We start from the raw sequence: 12,987 nt of genomic DNA, 5'->3' as shown, positions 1-12,987 counted from the left end.
TGTAAACTAAGCAAAAGTTTCAAAGTAAATAGACCATGACTAAGGGGACGGGCCCAAATATTTTCCATGGAAATGAGATGTGCTAATGCTTATACAACTGAACACCAATTAACATTGGCCTACCACTAATGGTTCCCCTTGAACTGACCTAATCACAAACTAATACATGTTGACTTAGCAAAATTTTCAAAGTCTATAGACCAAGACTAAGGGGGCAGAGCCAAATAATCTCCATGGAAATGAGATATGCCAATGTTTATACAACTGCATACCAAATATCATTGACCTACCACTAGTGGTTCCCCATAAATTGACCTAATCACAAACTAATACATGTAAACGATGAAAAGTTTCAAAGTCAATAGACCTTGACTGAGGGGGCAGGGCCAAATAATCTCCATGGTAATGAGATGTAATGTGCCAATGCTAATACAACTACATATCAAATATCATTGACCTACCACTAGTGGTTCACCATGAACTAGACCTAATCACAAACTAATACATTGTTGACGCTGCCGCCGCCAACGGCGGAAACAGCATACCTATGTCTTGCTTTTTGACTCCGTCAAGGCGAGACAAAAAAGAATGAATAGACACTAGATATCCAGCAGGATTAAGGAAGGTCAGAAAAAATTGCTTTCTTTGGAAAACTTTTAAAGAGTTATATAGTGTTTTTATATGGTTAATATTTTGTATCATTCCTATAAGAGTCTACTAACAATTTCAGCAAAATTATATTTAATAGTTTTCAAGATAATAGCCAAAAACCCTAAAAATTGTTAAAAATCTTCTTAAGATCAATATTTCCAAAAAAGATCAACTTACAATTTTGGCCATTATAATTATTTGAAGATCTAAGATAGACAAAAACACAAAAAATTGGTAAAATTCATTATTTAAAGCCAATAACTCCCATGAGAGGTTGTCCGACAGTTTTGACGTAGATAGATAGTTTGTAGATCTCAACATTTCTGCCTGTCTGTTTTTCTCTATCTATAGTGGTTTTGCAAGAAAATAAGTCAAAATTTGCATTTTACCCCTAAAAAGATATCAGGAATTACAGACTTAACCAACCACAAACATAGTGATTTTGCTAGCGCTCGTCATTTTTGTCATTTACGAAAAGGTTTTCAAAATGACAAAAGTTTTTCAAATCAATTTCGTCACTTGAATTTGAAAAGAGTAAAAATATTTTCGCATGAAAATACTATAATTCTACATGTTCTTGACAAGTTTATGACCTCATCTAATTAGTGTTTACAACAGGTGTTATAAGTTGTGATTACAGGCCTAGGTAATCCGCTTATTGCCATCGGATGAGTTACTAATCCGTTCATTAATAAATCTCATAAATTATTGACCATCATAATTATTTTTCCCAATAAAATCGGTCAGTTTGCATTTCAATTTCAATATATTTCTCAAACGACCACAATTTGCAGTTCGTTTATATCATAGTTTCATCAGTTGAACAAAATGTTTTCCCCCGAGGCATTCACATTTTAATTTCAATATTTCTCAAATGATAGCAATTTGCAGTTCGTTTGTCGTAGTTTTGTCATCTTTTATATAACTTCTCATCAAAAACTTTCAACAATTTCGATTAAAGAGTAGAGAACTTTATTCAAAACGTTCAGAAATATTTTCATGAGTCAAACAGGTGCTTCCTTTACATGTATTGCGCATGCATGAAAGTATTCTTATAAATTTGACATTAAAATGTAAAATGCGAAATCATTTAGTATCAAAATAAACGAAGGAGACAAATATATTTCTTACTAAGCAACTTGATTTAGAAATATGATAATTTCCTGCCTTTTGTTAAAAACGAACCAATCCGTAGATGAATCCGGATTAATTCTGAATTTATTATCCTCCTGTCACTCCCCGTTTTCATTTCGTTTAAAAATCGAAAGTAAATGTGATCTATTCTTGATTAATTTACAATATACAGTCATTAGAATCGTTCCAATAAGGATTGTACAAATCCTTGTTTCTTAGTTTATAGAAATGATGGATTAAACTGTTTTTACAAGGATAATGATTATGCAGTGAAATAGTCGTTACAGGTTTATTTATGCTGTGATTCCTGGTTGAAAAAAAAAGGAACCCAAATTTTATTGATCAGGAATGTCCCCTGAATTTAACTGAAGTGAAATTGAAAACTAGAAATCCGGATCCTCATTAGATCTTATTATAATCTACATATTTAAGCACCACATCTATCAAATTATGCAATAACTGCCTGAGCAGGCCTAAGTCCTTCAAAGATGTATAGCTAGTAATACATATCTTTGGTCCATTGCTTTTACCCAAAAAAGGTTGATTTTCATCTCGCGCAAAAGTGACTAAAGCCCTCAAAATCCTAGCTGAAACCCTGACAAACACCTGACTCCACTGAAAAAAATAGACATTCTAACAACAAACATTTCCTTTACCTATTTCAGTATTGCCAGACATAGTTATAGCTTTTCCTATCTGTATTAGATGATTTGTGGTTAGAGATTCTATCCCTAGACACTGTATCAATGTTGGATTCAACATGTCTGTTACTTCTCTGTGAAGGTAGAAAAGATCAAAATGCTTCTGAAGGAACTCAGGTGTGACAACTTCATGAATGAGTGCATCCTTTACTGTGACAACTTGTGTGGGTAACTTCCATGACACAATACCTGCAAAATCAATATTAGATCTGTATATCTTTTATGTCAAGTTTAATAATATAATATAAGGATTGCTAAGAGGACACAATTCAATTTTGTGAAAAATGATGAAAATACAGTTTTCACTAACATGTTAGTCAAAAGGCACTTAACATTTGCCCTCTTTAGGGCATTTAAATACATCTTCACTGTGTGCAAGATTTTAATAAATTTGTCTGTATACTTTTTACACATCACATTGGTGAAATATATAAGTTTTAAGCACAACTGACAAGAAATAAACTTTTTGAAATGGATATATGGTAAATCAAAATAGATCCAGATACTTGTAATTATTGTATTATACTATAACCACGCAAATCATTAATCACTGATTGATGTAGATTGGATGCAAAATAGTTCTATACTTCCTAAAACTTTAAGCTCCTTAATAATGTTGATACTTTGAAATTGTGACCTCTAAACTTAAAGCACAATAGGATCTAAGTTTTTTCAATGGCTAAATGTTGACCATGTAGCTTTGTCTACTATGATATGTGAAACTAAGTATATCACAGAACAATATTGAAAATGTATTACTAAATATACAGAGATATTAACCTTTATTATTTGGCTGTGTAGGCAGACACGGTTTAGCCCTCAGTTGTTTCAGAATTTGTGTTGAAACTGGTCTGAAGAAATCAAGAATCTCATCTTCTACTGGGACAAACTGTAAAAAGTTTATCAGGGCCTTCATTCCACTAAATTCTTTATGATTCTGAAAAAAAAGCATTCAACAGCCTGAATTTGAAATATTGAACAATTTATGAGTATCTGTGTTCGGGATGGTCAGTTCTGACTGAAAGAATGCTCACTTCCAATGAAATGCGATTGTGCACATAACATTTGAAAATGAAAGTCAAATTTCTAATATGATGAAGCTTGCAGACTTCTAAAATTTAGGTTCTGAAAAATGTGTTTAATATTATCCAAGGCAGAAATTTATGTTGAAAATACTATATACTTATGATTCCAAATGGCTGATTCATTAAATCTTTTATACAGTGGTCAGTCATCTTACCTTGAAAACTTCCAGAGCCTCCAAAAATAGTTTGTGGATTTCATTTCTAATCCACTGATTCCATGCACTGTCTCTATCCACATCCTCTCTACTGGAAGGAACATCAAAGTCAGCTGAAAATGTGTATAATGCTATTTAAGAACAAACCAAATTCTTTTTTAAATTTCTTTTTAATTCCAGCTCTCTTTCAAAGTTGCATCATGTTGCAGGTTTCAATGTTTTCTAAAAGTATACCCCTGTTTTTATCAATATTCATCCAACCATTTAAGAGGTGTTTTGCTTTTGAGAGACCATAACCACATATTGCAATATCGAAGTAAGAAAGTTTGATTATCTCCCCTCAAGTAGTGTTCTACAGCAGTGGAAAGTTTGAACAACATCAATCCAGCCGTCAAGGAGGAGTTGTGCTTACAATGCACATGGACAGACAAGATTGCTATATACCTCCAAAAAGTTTGTTTGTGGTGGGGTTGGGTATAAAAATGCTCAGCATTCTTAATCTAGAAAATAATTATTTTTATATTTCTTAATCATGTCAATCTTACCTTGAATTATGAATCTGAATCCATAGCTTCTCAAAGGCAGGAAAGCAAAAACAGGCTGTTTAGGGGGCATAACCTGTAAATACAAATTATGATTTACCAATAACAGTCAAACAACTATAACATACATATCAAATACAATTTCAGCAAGCTGTATTACTTTCTAGTTCAAAAGAAATTTTTGTATGCCAGCATGTTTTAACTTGTAACAATAATATCACCATTACAGAAGAATGTGCAGTTCAAAATGTTTAAAACACAAAAGAGTTGCAACTGTTGTATCATTGTACATAATTGTGGTGTTTTTTCTTCAAAATACCAATAACTTATAGAAATTGTATTGTTATTACGGAAAACAAGTCCTTAATTACCATTCATAGAAAATAATTTGCTTGCATATCATATAAAGTTATAAAGGGACATAACTGAAGAACAGTAAAAGTGACGCTACCCAAATTTGTACTTGATTTGAGTTTTGTGGTAATAAGTATTGTGTACTGTAAATTCAGAAATTATTGCAAGGTTTTTATTAATGCGAATAATGCAATTACATGAGTATTGCAATAATAAGAACTCGCATTATGATATCTAATACATATATTTCTATTCACTTTTTCCTGAAATCAAAATTGTGTTAACGTTAATAATCATTGTGTATAAGTTTCATAACATTTGGTTGAGGTAAACTTAAGTTAGAGAACGGAAACAAAAATTCAGCAATTTTTCAATTTGTAAAGGGGCATAACTATAGAATGGTTAAAGTGATGCCACCAAAATTCAAACTTGATCTGTGTTTTGTGGTAATAAGGATTGTGTATAAGTTTCATAACATTTGGTTGAGGCAAACTAAAGTTAGAGAACGGAAACCAACTTTGGGACGTACGTACGGACGGACAAGGGTAAAACTTAATGCCCCCTCCACTAGGGCGGGGGCATAAAAATCAATACAATCAAATAATCAATTACATTTTTAAGGATTGTGCACTGAAATTTGAAACTTTTAAAGTAATTTGTTCAGTTACAAATTATTTCTTGTTTAATTATATTGTCAGTCCTAACAATTTTCAAATTTGTAAAGATCTTTCTTTAGGCAGCTAGTACTAAAAAATGACTAAGTCCAAATATCTGGCATTTTGAGAATATTTAAAAAAAAAAATCAAAATCCTGTGGACAAGCATACCTCTGTTATGTGCAGAAACATCCTACAAAATATTAAAGATGTAGCACAAAAACTGTAGGAGGAGATAGCTGGACATATCATGTATCTATATCCAGACAGACAAATGGACAAATGGACAAAGACAGGTGGACAGACAGGAGTAAATTAATATGCCCCTCAACATTTTGTTGCGGGGGCATAAAAAACAGCATCTTTAGGCATGTATCTTTCTTTATAATATGAGCTGAAATAGTAGGCTAAAAAGTAAATTGCTGCTACAACAATAACAATCTAAATTGTCCTTCAAACTTGTCAATTACAATAATTCTGATCTAACAGAGAGAATGACGGTGCTTTCTCTGTAGATTCTTGGTGACATTTCTAAAGGACCGGTCTAACAGATGGAAGGTCAAACTTTGTTTGTTCTCTATGTCTAACCTTACTTAAAATAGACTGATCCAACAGGAAGAATGCCAAAGCAACTTCTGTATATTCTCTGTGATTTACCTTACTAAATTTCTACGACTTAGCTTCATACTCAAAATAGACTGATCTAACAGAGGATATGTCATTGATGACTCTAGATTCTTTATGACTTGGATTACTTAAAATAGACTGATCTAACAGAGGATATATCATTGATGACTCTATAGATTCTTGACTTACCTAACTCAAAATAGACTGATCTAACAGAGGATATGTCATTGATGACTCTATAGATTCTTGACTTACCTAACTCAAAATAGACTGATCTAACAGAGGATATGTCATTGATGACTCTATAGATTCTTGACTTACCTAACTCAAAATAGACTGATCTAACAGAGGATATGTCATTGATGACTCTATAGATTCTTGACTTACCTAACTCAAAATAGACTGATCTAACAGAGGATATGTCATTGATGACTCTATAGATTCTTGACTTACCTAACTCAAAATAGACTGATCTAACAGAGGATATGTCATTGATGACTCTATAGATTCTTGATGACTTACCTTACTCAAAATAGACTGATCTAACAGGGGGAATGCCAAAGCTATCTCTGTAGATTCCACTTCAACTCCAGATTTTGCCTACAAGAAAGAGATAATGCCTTTGTTTTATGAACAAGACTAATCAATGATGAATAAATTTCAGGAAGAGGAGGAATAATAAAATACCTAATCATTTTGTAAATCTTAAATTAGCTGCAGGACAAAATTAAAAATAATTAGAGATGTCTGCATAGCAAGACTTATACCCACATACATGTATTTTAGTTGCTGCTGTGAAATTCAGTATTGAGAAAATGACCTTTTTGGCTTTCAGCATAGGGGTCATGGTCAAGGTCATCATCTGGATCATACGATGCTTCTGCATACAAAATTTTGTCAATCTAATGCTACTATACAAAAGTTATAAAACGTACACAAATCAGACAATGTTTTATCATCATATAAGTTTTGTCAATTTAAGTGCTATGGTACAAAAGTTGTGCACCGAACACAAATCAGATAGAGTTTTTTTTATCATAGGGATCAAAGGTCAGAGTCAAGTTCAGAGTGACCAGAATTTGATATATGACACACCCCATCCCATGATGCATCAGCATACCATTTCTTCTCAAGTTTGGTCAACTTAAGTTCTACGGTACAAAAGTTATGCGTAGGACACAACTCAGACAAGATTTTACTATTGTAGGGTTCGAATTCAAGGTCTGAGTGACTTGACTTTGATGTATGAAATACAGCCAGCCCATGATGCAAATGCATACCAAGTAAAGAGGTATAACTTTAAAACAATTTGGTATACCTGAATGAATACTTTAGTAGAGGTATGATTTAACAAAAGTGATGCAATACCTGGAGAGATATTTTGCCTGGAGAGATAGTTTTGTACAGGGTGAGTTACACCATACCTGGAGAGATATTTTTGAAGCATCCAACATCTTCTTGACGACCAGCCATCGGTCTATTCCATTGTTATGTTCTATTTCTATTACACCATTACCTAAATCATTTCTTTTCATCACCTGCGATGAATTCTCTACCTGAAATTGTACTTTCTTTGATCAATTTTTCATGGTAATTATTGTAAATTAGTAATACTCTGTTTTCTGGTGAATTGACAAAAAATTAACATATACTGACTTTCAAAGAGTAAATAGTATATACTTTTGCTGGACTACTGGAAATCTCCATTTTGACATACAAAAAAGGAATGTAAATATGAGTACTACTAAAAGTTTTTCCAACTGCAGTGTTTTGATAGTGAAATAATTGGTGGTCAAAGATAGTTAAAAAAGTTGAAATAAAAAACACATTTTACACACAAAGTAACAAGTATTTATACTCATTTCTTATTAACATCGAGCAATGATTAATGAATGGTAGACATTACGTTATTCAGATATAAGAAAAAATAACTTCATGGACAACAAATATCCAAAGAAAGTGTGATCCCAAAAGGTGACCACTTTTGGGTAATGGCTCATTTTAGGGGACTAGAGAATTCTTTCCAAAAATATTATATTATTGTTAAATATACACTTAAATAAGTGTGTTACATTGTGAAAATTATCTGAATATGAACTTCTTTTAATCAATTATATTTTAAATGTAAAACTAACCTTGTTATCAATAGTAATTTCTCTCAATCTGTGTAGGAACAGCAGTAAAGATGGATGAATGTCATTAAATCTGGCGGCTAATGATCTCATATGAATCTTCATCTCTTCTTTCAAGGGAAGGACTATCTTTGTTGTCCAACTGTAATAAACATAAATCCAATTTGACAGAAATGTACCACCAAAACAGTTGAAATTTTGCAGTTTTGTCAGTTCCATATGAGTTGCGGTTTCAGTGTCCCATATCAAGAAAACATATACGGTATTGAAAGTTCAAGGTATTCCATAATTAGATGCAATTCTACACAGCCATGCCGTGACTCAAAACCTTTGTGGTGGCACAATACAGATACTATTTAAAAGAAGTTTAAGTGACTGGTTTTATTAGGTCATTCTCTTTTTGTCCCACTGAAGAAATACCTATGCATTCTGAACCTGAACTCCAAAGTCAACTCTCTTATAAGGCCAGTTTTGTCTCTTCTTGAGGGAGACCTTTATATACAGGTTTAATTGAAGAGGCAAAAGTGACAACACAAAACTCTAGTTCTAAAGCTGGATATGGCACTATTTGTTGCGCCTTTTCCAGATCAATAAAAAACATTTAGAGTTAAACTTTTGTAAAAAATGTCATTGTAGCACTGGATTAAAATAAACTTATTACAATGTAACCAATGAAATTAAAAGACAAAATGTATTTAGATTAAATAGTTAAAAATTAAAAAGATTATTGTATACTTTTCTCCTGTATCCCATTCATCTTTTATCCAGTGTGGTAGAATGTATCCCATTGGTCCACTCTGTACATCAAAGCAGATATGGTAGCCATTAGAATGTACCTCTGGCCTATCTGTCACACGGAACACTGATTTGAACCCTATACCCTTTTGACCTGCAAGAGAGATAACAGATATGATAGCCATTAAAGTGTACTTGTGGTCGATCTGTCACACAGAACACTGACTTGAACCCTATACCCTTTTGACCTGCAAGAGAGATAACAGATATGATAGCCATTAAAGTGTACTTGTGGTCGATCTGTCACACAGAACACTGACTTGAACCCTATACCCTTTTGACCTGCAAGAGAGATAACAGATATGGTAGCCATTAAAATGTACTTGTGGTCGATCTGTCACACAGAACACTGAATTGTACCCTATACCCTTTTGACCTGTTTAGAAACATTTGATTCATTAATTCAATCTATACAAAATGTAAATAACAATTTCACTCATTAACTTCATGTACCTTTAAATTCATATTTTTCAAGATGAACAACATTAATTTTTGTACAGTATTTGTTGCAAGCATGATGTACACCAGTATATGCATTATTTTCTCACCAAACAATGAATTTTCAAGGTAAAAAGAGACGGATGGACAAAATTGAGCTGTTACTAGACCTGCTTTCGCCTATGGGGACACAGGTAAAAATCAGAAACAACATGTAGAATATACACTTAAAAGTTTCTAAAGTGGCATACCTATATATCCAAATTTGTGTTTTCCTTTTGTGCTCCTGCCTACATCACAAAGAGCTCGGATATTTTTCTCTACAAAACCACTCTCATTGTTGAGAGCAATCACTCCATCTGTCTGCATAACAAACTTCACAGAAGCCATCTGTCCATTTCTAGCTAAGAATTCTGGGTAATCATTGTCGTCTGCATTCTGTATCAATTCCAGCACAAAATGAGTATCTTTACTGTACAAATCTTTTGATAGACGATCCAAACTTCTACCAAGTCTCTCATCTTGAACTATTTTCAATTTTTGTCCGTCCTCATTTAATTCTATACCTATTCCAAATTCTTCTTTACGAATTATATTTACAACTTTCTCACAGTCTTTTAATTGTTTCGCTTGAGCTTCTTCTTCGGAGATGATTTCCATATCTGAATCATCTGTTTCCTCTGCAGCTGTTTTATCTTTTTCTTCTTCTGTAGTCTTGGTTTCTGATGTTGGTGTCTTATTGTCCTCCTCATTCAATTCATCAACTATTTTGAATTCTGAAAAAGAAATTATTAATGCTACTGTAAATTAAAAATTATTGCGCGCATTTATTATGGCAATTTTTTAAGGATGGACAAAAATGCGATTATAATTGCGATTTCAGGAAAATTTGCATACAGACATATGTATCAGATATCAGAATGCGAGTTCTAATCATTGCATATCAATCCACTTCTTATTCATTCCAAAAAGCCCTTAGTATAATACAAATTTCTTTAAAATTATTACCAAACTGTAAAGAATATATTATTGGTAGATATTCATGTCTGTACCACAACCAATAATGTATGCTTTACAGTTTGGTTATAAAATGACAGCAATAGACCTTATCGCTATTTGGAAATCAGTGCCTCTAGAACTATTGATGTCATTCAACAATCACTTTTCATTGTGGTGTCAGTTATTTTCTACTGTGACGTCAAAATTTTATGGGAACCTTTGTGACGTCCAGTAATGGTGGACAAATAGCGATAAGGTGTATGTCTTCTCTAAACTTTTCTAGGCAAAACACATCTTTGGGGGGTAATTATAAAACCAACACCACAATCACAGTCAAACCAGAACAAATCAGAGCAATTAAAAAAGTCAGTTCTGATACTTCAGCCACTGGTGGTTAAAGATTACCCTACCAATTATTTACTGTTCACTTCTTCAAAAAGCTGTGTTGGTGTGAACTTTTTATTTTAACAGTACTTATGTTTGTAGTCTTTTATTGTCTGTCGATTTAGCCTTATTTCTATTATTTCTGATAATAAACCAGTCTATAATATGAATTTATTCTTTTAATTTCAGTACCTGCATCATCAATATCCGGTTCTGTCTGTGTGTCCTCGTCACCAGTTGATAACTCAACCACTACTGATCCTTCTTTTTCTTCTATTTCCTGCTTTGTTTCTTTCTTAACATCCGATGCTTTCTCCATTGAAACTATCTGAACATCATCATCTTCTCCGTCAGACAGAATGGAACTGAGGGAGGCTATAGAGGTTATATCACTTTCTACATCACTTTCCTTGTAAAAGCAATACATTTTTTAAATGTTAAAATTTTTGTCTGTTATTTATTTTGTTTTCTACATAAGGCATTGACTAAACTAGCTTTCATCATATATTTTCTTATGAAATAGCTTTAATAAGTTTTTTCCAAGTTTTTTCAACATTAGTTGACCAAATAGCGAGAAATAAGTATGACCAATATATGGAACATGAAAATACCTCTTGGACAGAGATGTACCCCTTACAATTATTTCAATGACCAAATATAGTTGACCTGTTATTTATATTTACTAAGATAGTGAATTTTAAAATCAAAACACAATGTTGAACAATGAACATGAAAATAGAGGACAACTACTCAATGAAAGTACCATATAAGGAACACAATACAAAGATTTTAATATCAAGTTATTAACTATTAAAATGAGGTCAAGGACAACTGTCATGTAAATCAGATCCTCAAGACTATAAGACATCTGAGTAAATAATTAGGATGATGTAGCTCTTCTACTGTAATATATATATACAAAGAGTAATCATCAACACCAGATTATCATACATGAGTCACTTTCAGGGAAAACATTTTGGTTGTGTGAACCAAAGCACTTTAAAACCAGCTTCACTACTTGTACTCAATTTGCAAATCCATTTCATCTAATTTTTTTATAAATTACATACATCAATGTACAGCATAAGTTTTCTACCATCATAATTCGATTCAGATGTCTAAATACGAAAGAAATAACAAATACTAAGTAAAGATCACCATAAGAAGTATAGTCTTTTTCTATGGATGCCCTCTTTCATAGGTAACAACTACATTAACTTAGTATGTCACCAACCTCTCCATCATTGTCATCCAGAACAATCATTTCAGCCTCCTCCTCCGGTACAATTTCTACGTCTGTCATCATTATCTGACATTTCTGTTGTATCTGACTCGTCCATTCTCCTACCCCTAACATACATCCTAGTTCCTGTAGTCTGTTAGTGTCGTCTGCTGTCTGACATGCAGATAACAACAAAAACTTGGATTTAGATGATCCAACCACCTGTCCTAACGGCTCTAAAAATATCTGAAATGGATGAAAATTAATATTGGTAAAAACATGAATAACTTGAGTTTTCTTTAAATATTTTCTTACTGTCTTCTACAGATTTCAATGAATGTAATATTTTCATTACTAAAAACACTTTACAATAGGGGTATATTGATATCATAAAGTTGAATTTCACTTTTTCTCACAAAATAGAGACTTATCTATTATGTATAATTCTACCTAGTTTTATAATATAAGTTGTACTTAAATCTGAGAGTTGTTGTTGCCTTGCTGTCACACTCACATACACTTCTCTTTTCCTTTTATTTATTTTTAAATTTTAATGCTCAGAAATAATATGTTCTTCTGTGCATGTATTTAAATTGTTCTCTGAAGACAAAAAATGTCAAAGTTTATTTATGGATTAAAGATAAAACAGACATTCTTGAATTTTACCTAAATAATGTAAAGCCACATTTATAACTTGACAATTTATGTTGCAATTTTCTTTATAAACAATTAAAGCAAAAATGCTAATAAAGCGTTGATCTTTTTGCACAGTGATAATAATTATCTACAAGAAGTCTGATGCCATAAAACTGTTTCCTAATCAAATTTTACCTGATTAGCTAATGACACACAAGTTTTAACAGGTAAATTAACAAGACATGCCAGGACAAACTGAACAGCTTCATCTGTACGGTTGTCTGATGGTGGTGCTCCTAAAATAAATGAAAAAGTAAACTCTTACTTCTACAGTCTTGACCAAGAGGCTATGTAATCTTGGGCTCTTCTCACAAAAAAACATTACAACTAAAATTGATAGTAAATTTTTTTTTTATTTGGCCAACAACATAAGTTACATGTTTTAGACAAGAAAACTATGTTAGAACAGGAAAAAAT

General features: G+C 32.4%; 1 protein-coding gene across 3 annotated transcripts in view; it reads right to left on the bottom strand.

Moving 5' to 3' along the window:
- Positions 1-12,987, bottom strand: part of LOC127703021 (uncharacterized) — a 40,806-nt gene that overhangs the window by 18,060 nt on the left and 9,759 nt on the right. For all 3 annotated transcript variants that reach the window (XM_052207400.1, XM_052207403.1, XM_052207401.1), the window contains exons 9-20: positions 12,706-12,806; positions 11,887-12,120; positions 10,845-11,061; positions 9,521-10,045; positions 8,772-8,925; positions 8,040-8,178; positions 7,329-7,460; positions 6,427-6,504; positions 4,272-4,344; positions 3,727-3,839; positions 3,267-3,423; positions 2,442-2,675 (exon numbers count right to left, since the gene is read on the bottom strand). In XM_052207400.1, the coding sequence (XP_052063360.1) occupies positions 2,442-2,675; positions 3,267-3,423; positions 3,727-3,839; positions 4,272-4,344; positions 6,427-6,504; positions 7,329-7,460; positions 8,040-8,178; positions 8,772-8,925; positions 9,521-10,045; positions 10,845-11,061; positions 11,887-12,120; positions 12,706-12,806 (2,157 nt within the window). The remainder of the gene's footprint in view (positions 1-2,441; positions 2,676-3,266; positions 3,424-3,726; positions 3,840-4,271; positions 4,345-6,426; positions 6,505-7,328; positions 7,461-8,039; positions 8,179-8,771; positions 8,926-9,520; positions 10,046-10,844; positions 11,062-11,886; positions 12,121-12,705; positions 12,807-12,987) is intronic.

Source organism: Mytilus californianus, unplaced genomic scaffold (genome assembly GCF_021869535.1).
Source record: "Mytilus californianus isolate M0D057914Y unplaced genomic scaffold, xbMytCali1.0.p SCAF_5, whole genome shotgun sequence".
Classification (NCBI taxonomy): domain Eukaryota; kingdom Metazoa; phylum Mollusca; class Bivalvia; order Mytilida; family Mytilidae; genus Mytilus; species Mytilus californianus.
This window is presented reverse-complemented; position numbering and strand designations above follow the sequence as displayed.